Source organism: Egretta garzetta, unplaced genomic scaffold (genome assembly GCF_000687185.1).
Source record: "Egretta garzetta isolate BGI_Z169 unplaced genomic scaffold, ASM68718v1 scaffold333, whole genome shotgun sequence".
NCBI lineage: Eukaryota > Metazoa > Chordata > Aves > Pelecaniformes > Ardeidae > Egretta > Egretta garzetta.
Window position 1 is genome coordinate 1,628,216 of NW_009259179.1, and position 22,161 is coordinate 1,650,376.

Here is a 22,161-nt window from a genome sequence, read left to right on the forward strand (position 1 = left end):
TCAATACCAATGTCACATTTTAAGGTTACGACATCTCTGGTCATCCTGAGTAGAAACAAATGTTGTGTGTCCCCTCCAGAATGGGAGTGCTTCTCCACCCCAGGTTGTAAAGCTCCTGTTACTTGTCCAAGAGAGTAAACAAATATTGGACCTTGCACCTGGTTGGAAAAGTTCCAGATTTTGGGACGAAGAAGGAATCCTCTGTCCAGTAGGTTGCTTTAATGAGAAAAACCAGAGTTAGTTGATTCCAGCTGCTGAGAAATTTGGAGTGATGGAATTCAGTGCAAGGGAGGGCGGATGGTCGGTGTACAGGTGAGGCGGTTTCCAGCGCCTGATGGATGTGATTTATGGCAGGGCTGCTGTCGACATGCAGACAGCACATGTTTCAAAACAGCAAGGAAGCTTTGGGCTGGTGCCGGATTGTGAAAGGCAGGGTTTTCAAAAGACCTTAAACAAATGAGGTGCTGGTTGAAATTTGGTGGGACATCTTCTGATGCAGTCAGACACCTTTGAAAACCCCAGGCCTCAAAGCTGTTGGGGATGTGAGAGCTGCCATTTGTTCAGGACTCTACTCTTTGTGGGATCCAGTCTTTCTTTACCTTTTTTTTTTCTTTTTTTTTTTTTCTTTTTTTTTTTCTTTTTTTTTTTCTTTTTTTTTTTCTTTTTTTTTTTCTTTTTTTTTTTCTTTTTTTTTTCACTTTTGGCAGGAGGAAGACAGGTTCCCTCCCTCTTTCTTGGTTTTTGTCAGACGTTTTTCCCCAGGCAGGCATGCGGGAGGCATGCCAGGTTGGTAGGCCAGAGCCATTGGCACGGGAAGCATCTCTGACTCAAAACTTCACCATTACTCAGGTGTTTTCACCTTCTCTGCTGAACAGAGCCTTTGGTAAAATCACTTCATGCCACCACCCTCCCAGTGATGCAGTGAGGCACAGACAAGTTGCTGAATACCAGCTGGAGCACAGCCAGGCTATGGAAGAGTGAATTGAGTCATTCATGCCCAGCAGCGGATGTGATTTTTGGCTGGGCTTGAGTCTGGTGAACATACTGATGGCACCTGTCCTGGGCTTATGAAATGGGTTGGCTGGGCTGGGGGACAGAAGTGGTTTGAAGTGCCCTTGCACAACATGGAAGCAGTTGGGGGTGAAAGTCTTTGGGAATGGGGACATTGTTTGCTGTGTCTTTGTTCAGCACCTAACACAGCAGGGTCTTGACCCATCTCTTGAGCTCCTTGGGACTGCTTTCATGCTGCAACTGGCAAACCTAACTGTAGTCCTTTGGGAACACAATAAAAGACAACTGATTTTTTGACCTAGACATAAAGGCTGCTATCTATATTAGTGTGAGTCTTACCTGGTCCCTTTTGACTGCACCCTTGGTTCAGCTCTTAAGAAAGCATGTGCTAAGAAGAATTTGATCTACATTTAAGGCATGCTTGCACTAAGCAGCAGCATGAGCCTGTGGGCAGCTGGTCGCTGGTCCTCCCCACCTGGAGGAGTGGGTGGGAGAAGATGCACGAACCGTTGCATAACGAACACTAAGCATCTGAAGAGGAGACCAGCTTGTCTGGCCTCCAGATCTGTTCTGTTTTGCAGCCACCATTTACGTACGGGGTTGGGTGCAGCAGCCCCTGAAACTACCCTCCACTGCTCTACCAGCAAGTCTAATCTCCTGAGTCAGTGGGCGAGCAGGCTGGGACAGCACGCTCGGGGAGACACCTGCAAGGGGGCCCAGACGGGCTGGGGAGAGCTGCCCCCACATAGCTGCTGGCTGGGGCCTCTGCCACTGGCCATCCCAGTAATTGCAAAGTATTTTTTTGTGGCTTTCCAAAAGAGGATCATGAAATCTGGCGCATCATTACAGAGTGAGCCCAGTGGTCCTGGGGATCACCCAGGAAATCCCCCCCTGCCCATCACCACTGATGGATGTGGGAGGAGGAGAGATTTCTGTCTCCTACCCTCCCTTCCTTTCCCTGCAGGAGATCAGACAAGCATGGTTGCTCACCTTGTGTGCTGTCATATATTTGGTACTTCCACTGTCCAGGGTTTATCATGCAATGTGGCTTTACAAGTGTTAAGTGCAAAGGGACCTGGCTCAGTGGTTGTTGCTGTTGGGATCACCAGAACTGCCAAAATTTGTCTGATCCACAGCTCTGCCAGCAACATTTTCCCTCACTGAGGTCCTTCCCAGGAGGGGCAAAACCCCACACTATCAGCCTTGGGATAAGTTTCCCAAAGAGAGTTTTGCTGCCTGCCCCACTGGGACTTGGCTGATACCCTCACCTTCACTCCCTCCCCAGGGTTTTAGTGAAGAGTTGCTGAGGTTGTTCCCTGGGTGCCATGTAATGGTAAGGTCTCACTAAAAAATAAGATTTCAACATTAGTGATGTGTTCCAAGGAGAAGAGTCATCTTTGTTTTAAAAACTCTCATTTTCCTATGAAAGTAAAATAAAAGAAGAGCTTTCTCAGCTTTTGAAAGCATGGGAAAGCCCCACTTTCTCACAGCCTTTACAAATTTTGCCCCATTTTTATTTTGGAAAAAAAGGAGTTTTTTATGTCTGTTGCTTTTTTAACTTCCTACATGTGATCGGTTTCCCCTGAAGGAGAGGAGTGATGGCATAGGAAGGTGGGGGACTTCTGTGAAAGTAGGAATTTTTTTAAATTATTTTTTTTTACCAAATGAAATGATTGTATTCCTTTTTTAGTTAAGCGTTTGTCGGCTGGGGTTTTTGTTGCAAATCAGTGCTTTGAAAGTCTCGACCCCAATACAAACATCTTTTTAATTTAAAAAAAAAAAATTTATGAAGTGTTACTTCTTTCATCCAACTCTATACTTGCCACTTAAAACTACTTTTCTGTATCATATCCATGCCTAGCATTAAGCCCAGGTTGGGAGCAGTAGTGAATGAAAAGAAGCAAGGAGTGCCCGGGAAGCAGTATGGGATGTGGCACCCTGTTTGGGGTGTTGGAGAGCCGGGAGAGGCAGGGGCTGGAGGAGGAATTGCTGTTGCTTCCAGAGACGACGTCCTGAGCCCCGGCAGAGAGTGCCTGGCAAAGCTACGCAAACAACTCGCTCCTCTGTTTCCCGAGCTGGGGCTCTTCACTGGATATATAACTGTAGTCTCTGTCATCTGGCAACTTTCATCAGCATTAAAGGAAACATTTATAAAGGAAATACAGTACATTTTACTCTCTCCCTTGCACTTCCTTGATCGATCAGCAAAAGGAGGAATGCTTCCTCTCTCGCACTCTTTTTTTCACCCCCTTTCTTTTGTCTCCAGATGTTACCGAGGCTCTTTTTCAACCCGTTTGCACATGGTAAAACATGTGCCAAAAAGCTGACACAATGTAACAAAAAAAAAAAAAAAAAAAAACCACAACCAAAAAAAGCGGAGCATGCTGCAAAAAAAGTATATGGGACCTTAAATATTGTAGAGCATCACTGACCCCCACTGGGCTGGGACACTCACTGCAGATCACCCAAATTGGGGACTGGTACCTCATCGATGCGTTGGGCACACGGTCAGATCAACATTTGCCTACACTGCAAGGTGCCTTGCCTGAGAGGAGGGGGGGGCAACTTTGCTTTAGGACCCATACAACTGGTGTAGACCAAACCAATTCTGTATGTGTTCTTTACCTCCATTATGAGTAGAGTAAAAAGGCATTGGCTTAGGTTACTGCAAGGGACATTTTGGTTGGATGGAAAGGAAGTCTTGCTAGTGGTAAGGTTAGGTACTCACTGAAATTTTTTGCCCAAGTTTTTGGTGAAATCTCCATTGTTGGAGGTTCTCAGGAACAGGTTAAACAAGTATCTGTCAAGAATGCTGTAGAAAGAGTTGATCCTGCCTTCAAGGCAGTAAAGATAGTTTCCATGACCTCTCAAGATCCTGTTCAACTTGAATTTTTATAGCTTTGTGGGAAAATCAGGAGTGCTCCTCTCCAAACCTTTATTTTGTGGCAGTGATGCATTGTGGTTGCAATAATTTAGGAAGTTACTTTCACCGCCTTGGTAAGCACTCGTTGTCATCTGCTTTATGTCAGAAATAAGCTAAATTGCCTCTTGTATCCCAGAGAGTTGAGGAGAGGGTGATGTAGATGTGCAAGGAACAGGGACCATCACCACTTGGATGTTGAAGGAAACCCGGCCTTTCTTCTGCTCTCATTAAACAGAGGACAGTAGCAAAGGCACAAACCTCTTTGTGCGCAGTTGCTACATGGCTCAGCCAGGCTGCCGGAGAGCAATGGTGTGGCCTGCACAGGGAGCACATTCCTCCTACTGGGGAGGGAATTCCAGCACGGCTGATATCTGGGAGCTCCCTCTGAAATGGAGGAGTTTTCATGCTGCAAGCCTGTCTTACCTTCAAGCCTTTTCAGAGATGGTCTTGTGGTTAAAGAGACTAGACTGGAATTGAGAAGATGTGTTTTTAGTTCATGGCTCCATCACAAACCCCTTGCATGATCCTGGGCAGTTACTTAGCCTGTGTGGGTCTCAAGTGCCCTGCCTGCATGTTGGGCAGTCCTCTACCTTCCCTGGGTGTTGGGAAGATTCACCATGAGGGCTAGTGACTGGCCGGGATAGTAACCTTGTGGTGAGCAGCATGGAGAAGCGTTTGAAAAAGTACAGTGAAGTGTTAGCAGCGTGAGCCTGCACAGTGCAGTGCATTTGCTGTGTGGAGTGGAATGAGACCTCCAGGGCATACTGGGAATGTGTCAGGTTTGCGGCCAAGCAAAGTGAGAATGTGAAATTGTATTGTGGTTGGAGGAAAGGGATGCAAACAACAGGAGAGTGCAGCTACTTCTGGACAAGCACAGTGCAAATGACAAGGAGGTCACAGCAGGGACCTGTACATCTGGAGTACAAGTGCAATGGAGTTAAAGCAGAATAACCAGGACACAGTAATTAAATCACGGTCTTGGATTTAATTTATGAAGTGTTACAGGCACACGTTGCAGCATGAAGCTCTGTTTACTGTGAAAGATTGTGTTTTCTGACGTCTGCTGAAGAAGAGGGAATTAAGATTGATCTGTCTCGTGTCCAAAGGCTGTGTAAGACAACTGATGCATACAGCCTGCTACTGTCAAATGGCGAAACTTCCAAGTTGGATCCTGGCACAATAAGCCATTGCCAAGGGCTTCCCACACAGTGAGAAGTCTGAGTTCAAAAGCAAAAAAAGGGTAGGTGAGGAAGGCAAGGATAGGATGAGAAAAATACCATGGTTTCCTACAAAATGCATGCACTACCTTTGGGTTTCCCTTCACACTATTATTGCAGTGCCCTGAGTGCCAAAGTGTTGGACAAATATGATCGATGCATTTTTCCCTAACATAATCACCGTTGGATGCGTACCTCCCATGGTCCACAGGAAGGGAATAAACCATCTCTTGTGGATCAGAGATTCCTATTTTATTCCCTTTGGACAAATCAAGGAACTCAGAACCTATTGGGTGCTGATGAGTTGCAGAATCTCTACCATTGGAGACTTAAGTCGATTAAGGTATTCTGGCAGTTAAGGTCTGCTGTTACACTGTTATCCTAATGGATGAACCTCTGCTTCCATATCCCTTTAAAATGGAATAATTGTTCCTGTCTGACACAGGTGCCCTGAGGAATCCCACGTGCTTGGGAAATGCTTGAAAACCCTTGGATAAAAGTCACTAGGAAGGAGGGAGAGAGGGGAAAATCTTGTTACATTGTTGACTTATGGTCAACGTTGTCCTCGAAATGCTGTTTTGTCATCAATATTTCTTCATTAAGAATAATGATTTTTCCACATTTACTGCCAGCTGATTCAAAGCCGTCCAAAAGCAGAATGTGTCATGAATCTCTAAAATGCATTCGCTGGCAAACTCTAAACAGAGATGATTAGAAAAATAACACAGCGGAAATACTGGGTGTCTTGAGGCTGCCAGGGGAACTTTTAGTGAGATATTTTGTTCAATGTATTTACATATTTTAAAAATGTTCTTAGTGCACTTTTGTAAAGGCAGCATGCTGTATTTCTTTAGTTCTTTCTTGCATAGTGTATCAGGGCTGCAGTGAGAACCGGGGAATACACTTAGCTGATCAAGGGAAGTTGTGTAATTGAGAGGCACTAAGGATATGACCTTGTGGTATATTCCCACAGTACTGTTAGGTGGGAAACAGTTTCTTCGATCATGCAGAAGTTTTTGAGATATCAACGTTTTTTTCCCCACCTTTCAGCAAATGCAGAACCTTCCTACATTGATGCTTTTATCAGAAAATTATCCCCTATCTCCTCTCTACATAGAATGCATGCTTTGAATGCATGAATTTAAGCCTTTTGTAGGGAGAAGGTTGGCATGTTTTCTCTCTGATTTCTTTACTCTTAGTATCTCTGGTTATTGCCTGAATTGTCTGCGTTAGGCACTGTACATCACATAGCAAGAGGCAGCCGGTGCCACCGACAGCTTGGTGTCTAAGTAGGTATGGCAGACAAATAATGCTGTAGCCTAAAAGAGACTAATGCAATCCTCGGATGTACCAACAGGAGCATCTCAAGCTAGCTGGATGGAGTTACGTTACCTCTGTATTTGGCTCCAGTGTGATCGCTATCAGAATATTATGCCGTAAGCATTAGTATGGCATGTACCTATTCCATCATTCATCTTCAGTGGTAGATGTTTGTCTGATTGGCTAACGTTCTTAATCTGACGTTTAGAAGTGACTCATGTCCCAGATAAGGTTGGATATCCTGTATCTAATTCCTCATCTCCAAATCACGCCCAGACTCTGGCCAAATCTTAAGAATCTTGCTGAGTAACAGCTTAGATTATGGCCTTTCCTATTCATCTTCACAGATAAAACCTCCATCCAAGCTCCAGTGACCTTGAATCTCCACAACATCCTTTTCTGAAAAGGCAATTGCTCCCTGTTCGTGCTCAACTAGAATGCAGCTGCAGAAATCACTCTCTACCTTGTAACTTAGGCCAGATCATTCCGGCCTCTAAGTCTCTCCTCTGGTTTCATTTCTGCATCATATCAAACAGAAGCTTCTTGTCTTTACTTGCATGGCCTGTAATGACCTATTCCCACCCTTTTTTCCTCTAGTATTCTCCAGTGACATATCAACTCATCCTTCCCGTCTGCAGGTGTCAATGTTCAATCTTCAAGCACTTCGTTCCCTTTTGTGCTGTCTTTGTCCTTTCCTCAGAAGCATCCCATTAAACTTCCCTTAAACTCCCTCCAGATCCTCTTTCAAATTCTTCCTTAACCTTTTCCTTTGCTGGGCTGTCTACAGACTCCTCGTCAATAGTAAAACATTTAGAGTGCTGAGACCACAATTTCTTTGCTGACCCATTTTGTCCGATTGCTTCTTTGTATTTCCTGTCTATACCCAGTTGTTATTACGTGTATTAGATTGTAAACTCCTGCAGTCAGGCCCTTCTTTGTATTCTGTGTTTGTCCAATACCCAGCACAACGGGGCTGTTCCACAATCTGAGCAGCCAGGATCTGTGGTAGTATAAGCAAAACCCATGTAATGATAGTAATAAAATAACAAGAAATTATAACGTGGCATCATGTGCAATACAAGCTCTTCTCCTCCCTTCCCCCTCTTCCTTCAGAGTTGCAGTATTTCAAATTTTTATACAACAGGAGACAGTAAATGAAGAGGTTTCATAATAAAGTACAGTAGCTGATGTTTCCTTTCAGCTGCTGAAGTGTTTCCCTGTGATCCACTCAGTAACAATGGCATTTCCAGCAATTTCAGTAGGGAAGCCTCTGTGGGCACTTCTGTATGTCCCCCTAAGGTAAGACCAACATGTGGCAGCCAGGCTAGGCTGACGGAAGGTCATGGCCAAGGTTATGAACCTCTTTCATGCAAAAATAGAGGACTCCGGTCTCCCAGGCTTGCTGCCAACGTATCACCTTCTAGTTTTGCTGAAATGATCTTGGAAAAGGACCTAAAAAGGGCTGAAGGGGCAAAAGAAGAATGTTGAAATGACATAGTTTCATCTTAGTGCAGTTTAGTACTAATTTTGTCCTTTGTCTTTAAGCTGCCTTTTAAGTGCTGTTTGTCTCTGTGGGAAGCAAATGGGTCACGTTGTTCTATGTCTCTACTGTAATACACTGCCTGCTATTTTTCTCTTAGATTATTTGTGTAATCTTTTTTGTGCAATCTGTTTGTTCTTGCGTCTTGCAAGCTTTGCCTTTGCTACTTCTTTCCCAATCAGCAGTGCAACTTGTTCTGTATTCACTCATGGGTATTCTGCGCACAACCGACTGGGTTATTTCAACCAGTGTGAAAATATTAAAATGGGGAACATGTGTGGGCACTTAATTGTGGTGAGTCCGACCACAAATACCTTCGCTGTTGGTAATTGGCACACAGGAATAGCAGACCTTTGTTTTGTTTTTATCAGACATAATGATAAATACATTGTTTTTAGTGGGGTTTTTCTGGTTTTCTAAGGAAATGAGGCTTGTGCAATTGCACTGCCTGTGTGCATGTGCCTGTCTGTTTGTTAGTTCCTCCTTCACCAACAACACTTGAGATTAATAGCCATTTTCAACCGCATTTGAGTGAGGCACAAGACTCAGGGGAAGAGACCTGGTTTTACACAAGATTTAAGTTCCCAGATTGCATCTGAGTCTGCAGAAGGTGCAGCTTCTAACGGCCACATCGCTGCAAGCCCAATGGGTTGTGTATTTGCCCGCGTGGCTTTACATGGATCCTGGACCTAACTGTAAGCTCCCAAATTTGAATATTTTGGCTTACTTGCTTTTACCCTTCAGGCAAGTGAGTCAGTTGGGGGTGGTGCTAGGCACAGAGCTTGTGTTTTGATTCTCACTGGAGTGGCCATGTCTCATGAAAAACATAGTTTGCTCCAGGCCACAGTGTTACAATTTGCATATAAACTTATGAAAAAGGAAGCTTTCTTTAAGCTTTCCTGTGTGAGAGTTTACAGGAGCATTTCTGTCTGCGTGCATAATAGCAGAAGCTGGACTTCTCATAAATGCAGATAGGTTAAGTCTGTCGCTGCCTAAATGGGAATCTTCTGTGGAAAAACCCAGAAAGAGGAAGGAAAGCCTAAGGAAATACCAACTTCAAGGGGAGAAGCTGGCCAAGACTTTTCTTTTGCTGCTCTTTGGTTTGTACCTGGCCACCAGCAGTGTAGTTGGGGAATGCCTCGGAGCCATGCAGGAATGTAGCCTCAGGGCACCTTTGGGAGGCAGAGGAGATGTCTTTATGTCCTTTGGTCAAAGGGAGGACAGAGGTACAAAGGCACCAAGTGATTTGCCAGAGATTACAAGAGTATATATTTGAGATAGGAAACAGACCCGGGTCTCCTGACACTAGAAGTACAGCCAGAAGTATGGTCTACATATAGACAGCTTCTCCAGCAAATGGAGAGACACCTTGGTCAAAGAGGAAGATAAATGTTGAAGTATACAAGAGCTGGCTAAATTATGAATGTGAGAAGAGGAGGAGTGGAAGAAAAGATTCCCACATGTTCTACTCAGATGTTAACAAAGAAAGCTGAGAAGTGTTTGCATAGACACTACATTATTCCATGTCCAAATGCCTCATAAAAATAATACAGGATGATCACAGAATGGCACACCAGGGAAAATAAATTCTTCAGCGGAATATTCCCTCTGGAAAAACACAGTGTAAAGTAATACACTAATGGCTTTCAATTTCATGTTTTATATAGAGAGATATTAACTGCTCCCCAGACGTCTCTTCATATTACAGCCCAGCTACACGAGCAGTTTGGAGAAGCCCCCGGAGCACGCTCGGTCTTGTCTGCACACAGGACCAAGCAGTGCTCTCCTGTTGTACATGCAGCTCCTGTGGTGTACACAGTAGGTTCCTTCTGCCTCCTTTCCAGAGCAGCGCTGCTCCCATGGTTCTGTCCAGTGGGATTTTAATTTTTTTCTTCTTCCTAGTCCTCCTGTTTTTTTCCATTCTTCCCCCATGCTCTGTAGCCTCACCACCATGCTGGGAACCCTGCATTCCTTCTCTGCTCGTAAAAAAGGATTCCTCACAAGAAGCGTTACAGTGGAGCGATTAAAGCATGACACTGTCAGTCAAAATGCTAATAACAAATGCAAAAGAAAGTTAAGTGTAAAAACAACATCATTAATTCCTTTGGGGGTGGCTTTCCAATCTTGTCTGGATTTATCTGGTGACTTCCCTCTCCACATTGCTCAGACTGGGAGCTTTTTGAGCCAGGAACTGCCTGTCCTGTATAATGCCAACTACGGTTATGCCGTTGTAGCAAATCAGAATGATCTGGGTTCTTTTCCAAGCTTTCCTAATATATCTCAAATGTGTATATATATCATCCTGCTGCATCCTGAGGGATCCAAAAGTAGCTTACATGCTTTGTTCCCTGGATGTAGCCTATTGGAGTCTGAGACAGGAAGGGAAGAAGTCGTGAGCGCGGGGACATTGATGTTGCATTGCACAAGGACAGCAGCCCTGCTGTTGGGATGATGAGGCACGTCCTGTCCAAGTCCGTTTAGGAAGCTTTGCAGTATTTGTTTGAAAAGGCCAATGAACACAGACCATGGTATGGGAGAACATCATATCGTTGCTGGATTATTTAATTATTATTAGGGACATATTATTTATATACTCATTTACGAGTAATTCTATTTTGAACTCAGTCTTACCTTCCTGCTTGTGTGTCAGCTCTTGCTTCCCTTCCCCTCCTTCCCACCCTCAGTGACCACACCACCCATGGAGCCTTGAAGGAGAGATGCAGGGTCCCAAGACTGGGGGCACCACAATTATTCTCCAACTGGAGAATGCCGTTTTGAGTGGGACAAAGCCCCAGACTGTAGTTGCTCTGTTGCCTTCAGTGGGGCTGAGGTTGTCCTAAATACCTTCCATGACTCTCTGAATGAATTGTTTACAACACTGATTGTTGGGTAAGGACATCACATCTACATGGGATACCCTTGTTTTCTAGAACTCGAATGGCAGGAGAAAATTGCAAAGGTGTGCCTTCTATCCACCCTCTTCCATCATCTCTGCACCACAGTCTTCACTAGGAAAATGTCTTTCATGTGATCTAAGAAACCCTGTTTCTTTCAAATCCTGTCTTCACTTCAAATCTATCTACCACATAACATTTTCAACAACAATCTGAACAAGGCAGCAAGCCTTTTGTACACAAGTGTGCGTGTGTGTACAGATTTTTTGTGTGCTATGTATTTGCATGTGGCATTTTTCAGAAACAGCCAGAGCTCTTAGGGCTTGCCTTTAGAGTCCTTACTCACAGCTTCTGGTACACCTTTCTTGAAGTACGGTAAGAGTAAAGTATCCACACACCAGTTTCTTGAGGAATAGTTTCTGTGCTTTAAATAGACACAATATCTTAATCCTTATTAATCTTCAAACAGAAAAAAAAGTCATTTTTCCATGTCAGAGATGATACTGCACTTGTTATAATCACTCAGTCTTTAGCTACTACTTTTTATTTAAAATATTAACTAGCTCAGCATCAGCACGTTAGCAAAAGCATGAGGATTGATACTGCTATACTGGCAAAAGTGTAAAAAGTAAAATCCTTTTGCCAGTATAATTGGCTCCATTGAGGGAATTGGTTTAAGCTATACAAGCAAAAGCTACTCTTTAAATGGTAACAATTGCGCTGCCACCAGGCAGCTTTACGAGGCATCCTACCACAAAATCCTTTCATGTGGAGGCAAGGCTTTAGGCACAGGTTTATCCCATCTAACTGAGGAGCTGAGGGTGACTATATAGCTGGGTTAGATGATAGCTGCATGGTTTGCATCTGGGGCTCATGGCTGCTTCTGGTGATCGCTGGCTAGCAGCAGCAGAACTGATACCAGTGCGGTCTTGGAAGCTGATTTCAAGCTTGTCTAGATCTTTTCATATGGGCCAGCACCAGAGTGCCTTCTGGTGGTGGTGGATCTTTGCCAGCCATGGAACAAATTGCTTTTCTGTTGACTGAGCTGCCCTGGCCCCTTTGCTCACTATGCAGCACAGGCATCTGGGAGGACCTTCTCTGCAGCTGAGACCAGGAGCTTGCTTTGACTCGAGTCCTTTCCCTTTGGTGACAGGCCGCTGTGCCCGCTGTGGGGAGAATGTTGTTGGGGAAGGCACCGGCTGCACGGCCATGGACCAGGTCTTCCATGTGGAGTGTTTCACCTGCATGATGTGCAACAACAAGCTGAGGGGACAGCCTTTCTATGCAGTGGAGAAGAAAGCCTACTGTGAACCCTGCTACATTGTAAGTACCCATTCTTGTCTGCACCCTGATTTTAATGCAGAGATATTGGAAACATTGGTTTCTTTCATTGCTGTGTAGTTGCCTTATACTTTAAACCTGACAATCCCATGGTGGTTCTGTGGGCACTGGTTTTTCCATGGTCTTCAAAAAGAAAGGAGCTATGATCTTTTCAGCTTCCTGGGTGAATTTTGTTTCCTGGTCTAACCTATCTCGGAAATGAAGTGGCCAAAGCAGGGGAAAGAGGTGCTTTTTGTGATTATTTCAGCTCTGTAAGGAACTCATAATGCAGTGATTTTTAAGCAGTAGTGTTGCTTTCAGAAGCATTCTGTGTTGAGAAACCTGATACTAAAATGATTACAGATGGTGACGCCCGCTAAAATTAAGGAGGTGGGATGCAAGATAGCACTAAAACTTCTGAAATCAAGACCCTTGCATTGCTTGATGGAAGTCCTTCTACTGAACTAAGGATCTTTGGATTGGGTATCTTCTGAAGCCTGCCTTACCCTAAAATTTCATTTCATGCTTCCAACAAGCTCTTAAAGCAAACAATTAACAGTTGCTCTGAGGAGCTGCACCTTTTAAGAGGCTCCCGTAAGAGTTAGTTGGAACCAGTTGCACAGTTGCAAATGAAAGAAGCATCACATAATGTGCCTGAGGCCTTACCTTGGTGTGACCTTAGCATACAGTATATAGGGATAATCCTTGTAATTTAGACTAAGAAAAGCACCAAAATGTTCTTAAAGCATTGATGGGTCTTTGTCAAGATCTCCCATCAGAGTTCGTTTTATAAACGCTGGACCTGAGACCTTTTCCAGAATCAGATTTGCTCTTCTGGAAGTAAAAAGTGATTCTTTCCTTGGCATTTCTGACATTCCAATAAAAATTAAAGCAATAGTATGTATTTCTGAAAATGCCACCAGTATGCCATTATTCTTTCTGTTTCTGCAGTGGGATTATTGCTGAGATGTTGAATATAAAAAGGGAGGATTCTGTCTTATTTAGTGGCAATGATGTGTGGTCCTTGTTAATTGGCTTTTAAAAACGAAATGATCTTTTGATGCAATATGTACCTTTTAAATCATTTTCATTTTTGTTTGCACTAAAATGATTGCACCATAAAAAATGTAAGGTGAACTTCATGGCAAGCTTGACTATGTGCAAAGCACTGCAGACTTTAGGAAGGTGCATTCATAATATCATTGGAGCAACTTTATGTAACTGGAATTAAACATTTTGTTGACTTCAGGCTGGAATTCACTTCATCTGCTTGCAGATTGATGCTTTCTTTTCCTCTTTTTTTAATCGAGCACGCATTCGTCACCACTCATCTGCTTTGGTTTGGGAAAACATCTGCATTAGCCACTGTAGTAATGGTTTAAGATTATTTAATCCCATTACTTATACACTTCATTAGCCTGAGTGAATTGTTGGCAAGGGTTCAGTAAACTTCCTACATTGGGAGATAAAAGGATAAAAAAGGAAAGGGAGAAGGATTCTGTTCCTCGTTTTCTTTCAAATTTATCTTCTATCTATTTAAGGGATAAAGGAACGATAATTGCCTAGTTGCATCTGCGTTTGTACATTCTGTGATACGGCTTTGCAGTTCTGACTACAGAGGAAAGAGTAAACGTTTAATAGGTTTCTTTTATATAACCAGAAGGGGCCCTTAAATGTTTATCCACGCAGTCCACAAAAACCTGGTTATGGACTTAACCCAAAGCACGTCTGGATCCATCTGCTGCTGCACATGCAGGGGAAAGGATGGCGACGCTGGTTGTGCTACGTACGTGTAGCTGGACAGCTGGTACCATGAGTGGGAAATGGAAAGCAGGAATCTGGCAATCTGATGCGGCAAAAAAAAAAACCCCACCCAAGCACACATTAAACATGGAAGCAACAAGTGTTGGGACACTAAGTCTCAGTACCCTTTAGAAAGCTCAGGACTGGGCTGTGCCAAAAGCCAGATCTGCGAGGGATCTAGGCACCTGCCGTGCTATTGGTTTTAGGCCTGAGGAATTTGTGTCATAGAGTGTATGTCTCATTGATTTTTTTTTTTTTTTTTTTAAAGAAATGAGGTCTGCATTAGCTTCAGGAGGATGATGAGTGCCTAAGTACACTGAGGGCCTGTGCTGGGCTTGCAAGTTGTTCTTGCAAATGGATTGGGGGCCCTGAAATTGCTGAGGCACAATCTGATGCTTTTGCCTTTAGATGTGTGATGTGGTCATAATGAAGTCAATGAGAGTTAATGACCTGCTTAAAATCCAGCCTGTGCTTAAATATTTTGCTGAATTGTGGCCTCTGATTTTTCTTTTTTGAGTTTTCCCCAAGTCCCATTATCAGAAAATAACTTGGACATTTGGAGCCCTACTTCTGTAGGAAATCAATGGAAATTAAGAACCTAGACTCAGATTCCTCTGGGCCTGAATTACCATGAAAGGCAGAGCCTGTGTGATTAGCCCAAGATTGCACATCTAATCCATGGCTGTGGCCAGCTGAGAAAACAGGATTCTCAGCTGGTATAAATCTGAGTGATTCAATGAAGCTTGTTTACTGGTCTCCCTAAATTCACACTGATTTCTAGCACCCATCCCCATTTCCCCAAGTCCAAAACTCTTGACCTGTTATGCAAGCCATTAAGCCGAGCTGCTTCATTTATATAAAGAACTATAACATTTGCCTGGTCATGATATATGAGTGCATGAATTCATTGATTTTATTTTTTTTAATAATTCCCTTGTGTGACTTGTGGCCATATGCGCATAAAAACTGTGCACAAAAATAAAAATACATGTTTTAACAGTTAGAATTGGCTAATCTTCTCAGTTTATTATGTGACTCTTCTTAGTTGTGGTGGAGTGAAGCCATAATTAAGATTACTGCAAAGAGCTGTATTTAATTACTTGTTAGTCAATACCAAGCCTAAATAACCTGCAGAAGGGTTGGGTGGTTTTGGTTTTGTTTCTGGTTTTATTTGTCAGTGACCCAGTTAAGATGAAAATTCCCAAAAGTCTGAATTAAGGTGTAAAGAGATCACTCACCTGTTTAAAAAAATATTTTTCCTAATGGGAATTTGAGTACCAGAATTAATTTCTTTCATGCAGAAATCCCCCCACCCAAAAGCCAGTCACTATCATTTCCTGTTACATTTCATGAATGCAGTGAGTTCTGTTGCCAATGTGTTTGCTGGTTTTGCTCTGCATCCAAGAATTCTTTCATTATTAATGTTATTTCTAAAAGAGTACCAGTCTTCTCCATTAAGACACTTCGGCTGAACTAAAAGCAACTGTAAAAAATAAAGTGTAAATAGGAGACAGATGTCTCCTAGTCATTACGACAGTCAAGTAACATCTGAAATATCACGATAGGGTTTCCAGTGTAACCAGCGCATTGCTGTACACATGATGAATGCTGTGTCTGCAGTATGTTATCAGTATACTTTTCCCCTCCCTTACAGGGCAAATTACTGACAAAAAACATTTGGTCTGCTTCCTCTAAATAGTTGAATAGCTTTTTAGCACTGGGCTCAGTGTAGAGAAAAGGTTAAGAGTAATATCAGTGGAACAGTTGTTATAAAAGATTGAGGAGCAAGATGTTAGAGCAGTGCCAGCTGTCTGCTTTCCAAATACCGTATTATCATAAGGACTGAACACAAGGTTAACCAGACACACCGGTCTGGCAAGAGCGATGCTGCTGTTTTGTGAATGGGATGTTCTTTGATGTCCTGATGACTTTCTCCAGGACATGGAGACGTTCTTTATTCCCTCTCCTGGCTGTCGGGTGGTTGGCAGTTGGAGATAATCCCTCTGAGGCTGAGAGGTACTGAGCACCTGCAGTTAGCGCAGAAAGCAGCAAGATCTTGCAGATGCTCCTGGCCTCTGAAGGTTTCTTCTGTCGTGTCTGAGTCAATGTGACCGAGCGCTGGGCCCTGAGGGAAGGACCATGGTGTGATGGGGAAGGGGGCGAGAAAGCAGAAATAACTAACCAAGCAAAGCAGAAATAGCCAGGGTCGGATGAAAGAGTTCAGAGGAGTGATGGGCTAGAAATGATGAGTGGTGGAAGGAGAGGAAAGAAACTGTCTCATGTTTGTCTTGTCTAGCTAGAGTTGGGGAAGATGGTAGGTGTGCTCTGCAGTGCCCTATGGAGGCCCAGGGATCGAGGTTTCCTGTTTCTGCTGCGTGCTGTGAGATATTGAGGACGTGACCTTAAACCGTACCCTGAAGATCACTCACAAGGATTTTGCAGGGTGAGGTTCATCTTTCTGTAGTACTAAAGCTGTGGAAGTGCTTGCTGCCATTCCCCAGCTTTAAACTCGGGATCACAGTGCTCCACTTTTTCCCCCAGTTACTTGTTTTGTGAGGAAAAAACCCATATTTTCAGGGTTTCTCTCTAGCTTCTAACTTCCTGGCCTAACACAGGCTGTAGTTCAGTAGGAGAAGATAGTTTGGACCAGAACACAAGAGAAATGCTGATGTTTTAGGAAATGGTACACTGGTGCCACAGAGCATCCTGGGAGAGCTGAAATTTGCTAATCATTCTGAAATGTCGGTGTTAACTCAATTTGTGCTCATTGAAATCTCTGGTAAAACTGCTATCGGCTCCAGTGTGACCGATATTGTAAACCTCACCCTGTGTTGCACACGTGAGCGTGGTTGTTTGAAAGCTGTGCAAGAGCGGCTACCTCCAGCACATACAGTTTAAGGTGTAAGGTTGGTCCCTGCAGTAAAATTACATCTATTTTTAAAAATAATTCTGCAATTTGTAAGCAGAGATTACAGCACTAATTTAGCAACCATGTAACAATTTAAATTGGACGAGAAAAGAGAAACTATAATTTAAAGATTTTTTTTTATGATACAAGTTTTCTTCTTTTTAAAGTAAAAAGCCCTTTATTCTTGTTTTTGTCAAGCAAAGTATTGAATTTGAGAGTAATTTATGGAAAGTGCTGCCAGCATGGTATTGCAAGTGCTCCACAATTTGAATTTAAACTGCTCAATGGGATCATTAAGACTATTATGCCTGCTTTCCAAAGAGTTTGAATTCAAAATGACAACTGGAACAAAAATATAAAATAAACTAAAGAGAAGTCACGCACTCTTTATGTGGTGGAATTTTTCTGCCCTCGAAATATTTCATTGAGATCAGTGCTCTTCTTCAATCCTCTCCTAGAAAAAAGCTGCTGTTGCTGGTTTTAGTTTGGTGCTCCTGCGTGAGTCATCAGCAGCAGTGAGCTGAACCTGTGACCCATGGATCTAAAAACATTTAAGTCTCTGCTGCTGTAGCAGAGAGATGCAGCTTGGAAGCACCAGGCAGCAGTGGGCTCCTGCCTGGCTATTTCATACCCACAGCAGAAGAGGCCCATGGCCATAGCAGATGCAAAACAGGTCCAGAGTTTTGGTTTGCTTACAGGCCTGGTTTAATCTTGTTGATTATTAGCTTTAATAATTTTGCTAGTCTAGGCCCAATCAATAACTTCTTTGGAAAAAAAATCATGGCAAGGGAAGACTGTCATTCCTGGTAAACTGATCATCTTTTGTGAAACTGAAAAATTAATAAATCCCTTAAGAGTGTAACAGCCCTTTCTATTAATATCACCCAACAACAGTTGATAGAAAAAATACAGATGGAAGCTGGGGGAGGAGTGGCGGCCGTAAGCTCAGTGCTACTACTTTGAGTGGTAAACAGTCTTGTGCAATCAGGGCATAAAATAGAGGAGGATGGGGTGCTGTTGCATAAGCTGCACCTGGAGCTTCCAGGAGTCCAAGTCTAGGAGGTACAAAAATGCGTGTGTGAGCAAATATGTCAATGAACCAGCTTCTGTCAAAACTGGAATGGATGCTGAACTTAGCTGACCCTCTTGAATCCCACATCCGATTTTTTCAGTGGCCTACCAGCTGTTATGGAGGGTGGGCCATGCCTCTTATTTTGTTGCTAGACAGGAGGAAAAGGTTCCTTTACGGGTGGGCAGAGGTCAAAAACTTTCTTTCTAAATTGGAATTATAAAGAAAGGGGAGAAAGCATACCATAAGATGATGAGGTATCCTATACAAGAACTCCTCTATGGAGACTCAGAGGCTCATATCAAAGAGGACAGGGCCAATTTATCTCGCTGTCCAACAAGGACAGGACAAGAAGTCTACAAATCAAGGCTGTAAGAGGAAAAAATCCTAGTGCTCTTAGAAGACATGAGAGCGTGAGTCCTGCCAGGAATTGCGCTGGGCTCACCTTGGTGGAGGGTTCTCTGAGTGAGAACACACACTTGTCTGCTGAGCATGCTTTAGAGGATGAACTTAGTCTTTTCTCAGTGCAGTGGGATGTGCTTGGCTAACTGGCCCAAATAACTTGATTGGATTGAAGTGCACCCTGTTTTCAACCTACAGTTGCTGCTTGCCTTCATGGTGTTGACTGTTGTGAATGCAGCTGATTGATGTTGAAGTAGATAGTGAGAGGATCAGGCCACATGTTGGTATAATTGGCTTTCCAGAAAGTTGAGCGGAGCGTTGCCTTAGAGGAAGAACAGCTATGGACTGTGGAGGTAAAGCAACTTGACGCTACCAGTGATAGCAGCGTTATGAGTGGGATATTTTTCAAGAGTCACCATAGTGCTGGACAGCATCTTAACAGATGCATCTGTGTTGGAAGACTGGGCATGAAGTCCTGATTAACTAGTTCTTGTAGCTCAAAGTTTTGCTAGGGATGGATGGATCATTTCCCACTCCTTTCCATGGTCTGTCTTTAAGAAAGTGTTCTTATGAGGTGAAGACTCCTCCTCCACACCTGGGATTGCTTGAGACTTCTGTGATGGCTTCCTAGAATCCAGATCTTTCTTTCTGCATGTCTTGGCAGCCATAACAACTTGAATTGTCTTCTTGTCTCTGCCTTGCACTTCTATAATTAGAGGCTCTTTTCATATTTGATTATATGAAGCATTGATTTGACATGTATAATCTAGAAAAACTATACCATGGGAAAGTTTATGGAGGGTGTTCTTAATGTAACTGAAATAAGATGATATTGTGAAGGACCAACTGCTGCCATTCAGTGGATTTCTTGCCTCACAGGGTGAATTCCACTGGCCAACTGTATATTCTTAGGAAGAGAATAGTCTCCCTTTCTGCAGGACCAGTGGTATTTCATGGCTCCTGGCTATATGTCTGCTTATGGATCATACCCCGGCAGAGGGGATGATGAAGTCGTTTAGCAATGACTTCAAGCTGTGTGTTGAGGTTTCCTTTTAGAAGGTAGCCCAGCTCCTGTCTGCCTTTGAAAGCTAGCAGAAACTGCTTATAAGGAAAGAATGAAGTCTTATGCCCCAGCATCTTTGTAGTAGTGGGAAAATCTTCCTCATTTGCAGTCAAATGTATTAGGTGGCGAGCCACATCCAGTGTTTGTAGCATTCATCTCTGCTTTTCTTTCAATTGTACTTCACCACCTTCTTAGCAAACTATTTTCTGCTTTCACCCTTTGCTACATGAGTAGCATCTAGAGATCCCACTGTAATAAACTCTCGTTGTGGTGTGTCAGTGAATGACAGGTGGTAGCCTCTGCCTCCAAAAATCTTCCTGGTGGGGAAAGGCAGTGGCATCACCTCCACATTGCAGATGGAGAACTGACCCCAAGAAGATTAAATGCAGTTTGTTTAGGGCATGGATCTCTGTTGCTGGAAGCCTTCAAGGACAGGTGGGGCAAACATCTGCAAAGAACAGTTAAGATTTAGTCAAGCCTTCTCGAGGCAAGGGCAGACTCAGGGATCTCTTCTAGCCCTGCTTCCTCCAGCTCTGAGCTGGAGTGACCTGTCCAGGATGACAAACACAGCCTGCAGTGTACAGCTCAGGTTTTCCACGTCCCGATGTTCTGCCCGGTTGCAGTTCAGCCTGCAAAGATCTCCAAATAAAGGAGCCGATTTTCTTTTCTTCCCCTCCTCAGACCACTGCTGTTTAGGGACTGGGCATGAATATGAAAAAGCAGCTAAAAGCTGAGTGAGGGCTCTTGGAGAAGCCAGGAGGGTGGGAGGTACCACAACAGTCTTCTTTTCCATGAAGTCCTACTGCTTGCTTGTGGCCCTACATAGTTATTTGTCAATTCAAACTGCTAAAGACAATTATTTGGAAAGTCTGTGACTTATTTGCAGTAGGGCCTGTAATTTAGGTGTGCGTTTCAATCAGACCCATGCATTACTGAGTTTTCTCTGTCCTTCCTAATGCAGTGATGTCAAAGTGCTGCACAGCGTCCAGAGATCCATCAGAACTCACTGAAGTAAATACAGGGTTAATTTTTTTAGCAAACTCTTTAGATTATTTTGCACTGCTGATCTTATGCTAGCAGAGCTGCTCATAAAGCACAGGCCTTGCAGGCAGGCTGTGATACCTGTCAGTAACAGAGCTGAATCTGTCCTGGAAGGGGTGCGCTTGGATTTAGCAGGTATGATTTCTCCTCAGTGGCCTTGCAGAGAACAGAAAGTCTTGTCTCGCTTGCTTTCTGATTCCAGGTGCCCTCTTACTTCGGTCCAGACAGTGATTTGCAAGCCTGAGCGCCAGGGAGGCGAGCGGGCTTTTGCAGCGTTCCACTTCAGCCGTCTCCTTGGTGAAGCCACACTCCAAGGAATTTGCTCTGGCAAAAGCTCAGTCTGCAAGTCGATCCTCCCTCTAGCGTCCTGCCTCTGTTTCTTCACTCCAGGACACCAGTGTGCCTGCGTGCGATGTTTGTTTGCAGCAGAGGAAACTGTTTAACTTGCCATCGCACACACACACAAACCCCAGTGGGCTTGGTAGATTTCTGGTTAGAAAAAACAAAATCATGCCAGTTTAGGGAAAGCACAACAAGCATGAATGATGATGGGAGAAAAAGTTTATTGATTCTAAGAGTATGGTGAGCGTTTGGTGCTCATGGAGGGTCAAAGCAAATTGCAAGTGTGTTGGTTTTTCTCAGCTGCATTGATTATAAAGCCGTGGGCCAAGTGCAATATTGACAGTAGAGGTAAATCATCCACTGGGGTATTTTGGGCAGAGAGAAGACCAGATTATAGCTTAACTCTGGTGCTGTGGCGTTTGCTGGGGACAAGAGACTATTGTGCACTGGTAGGTAGCAGCTTTCACAGGAGCAGAGAGCACGTTGGTTAATGTGGCCGGTGAGACCTGTGGTCCCTGCATCTGCACCCATCCCTGCGAAGGCCATCTGTGCAAGTGGAGGCAGCAATGGCACCATGCACATCAGCAAGCGTGGAGCTGGTGGGGCATCTGGGTGGTTTAAAATGAGTGACGAGATCAGCACAGCATTGCCCCTGCTTTTCCCTGGCTGCTGTTTCCTGACAAATGTTTGGCATAGAAAGCACCACATAGGTTTTTCACAGCAACCTGATGCTCTAGCCCTCCGAGCAGGCTTGCCCCTCAGCTCTCTGAGGCAGTGCAGTAAGTGCAGGGAATTGGAAACTGGTGGCAATCTTCATGCTACATACCCATGTTCCCAAAGACTTTCACTGTTATCAAAAATGGAGCTTCATGGGGGGAAAAAAACAAACTGAGAACCCTCTTTGGTTTCAGGTATAAAGCAGGGATTTGATAGGTGCTTCAGGCACCGTAGGAATGTGTTCCAGACACTGCGGACTGGAAAAGATCTTTGTATTGTTTTGATTTTTATTGTCTTGCTGAAGTTAATCTGTTCACATGCAATAGTTTAATGTTGTAGCTCATTGTATTTACATCCTCACTGTTTGACTCTTTAACACGAAGTAGCCTTCTGTTGTTTTCAGATTCTCAGGTTACCTAACGCTCTTTACATATGTATTTTTCAAAGTACTCTTAAAATCTAAACAAATAATGGTTATGGTGCCCAAAACCTAAAAGTTGCTGTTGACCAAACCTGGGTATTTCCCCTTGCTTGTGAATGTAAATATAGAAAGAGGGGAGAAAAAAAAAATCCAGGGTTGAAATGTAAATT

The 22,161-nt window shown here is 43.7% G+C and overlaps 1 protein-coding gene across 1 annotated transcript in view; it reads left to right on the plus strand.

The window, feature by feature from the left end:
• LOC104123373 (LIM domain containing preferred translocation partner in lipoma) overlaps nt 1–22,161 on the plus strand; it is a 337,288-nt gene that overhangs the window by 269,358 nt on the left and 45,769 nt on the right. The window contains exon 11 of the mRNA XM_035891237.1: nt 12,059–12,228. Coding sequence (XP_035747130.1) covers nt 12,059–12,228 — 170 coding nt within the window. The remainder of the gene's footprint in view (nt 1–12,058; nt 12,229–22,161) is intronic.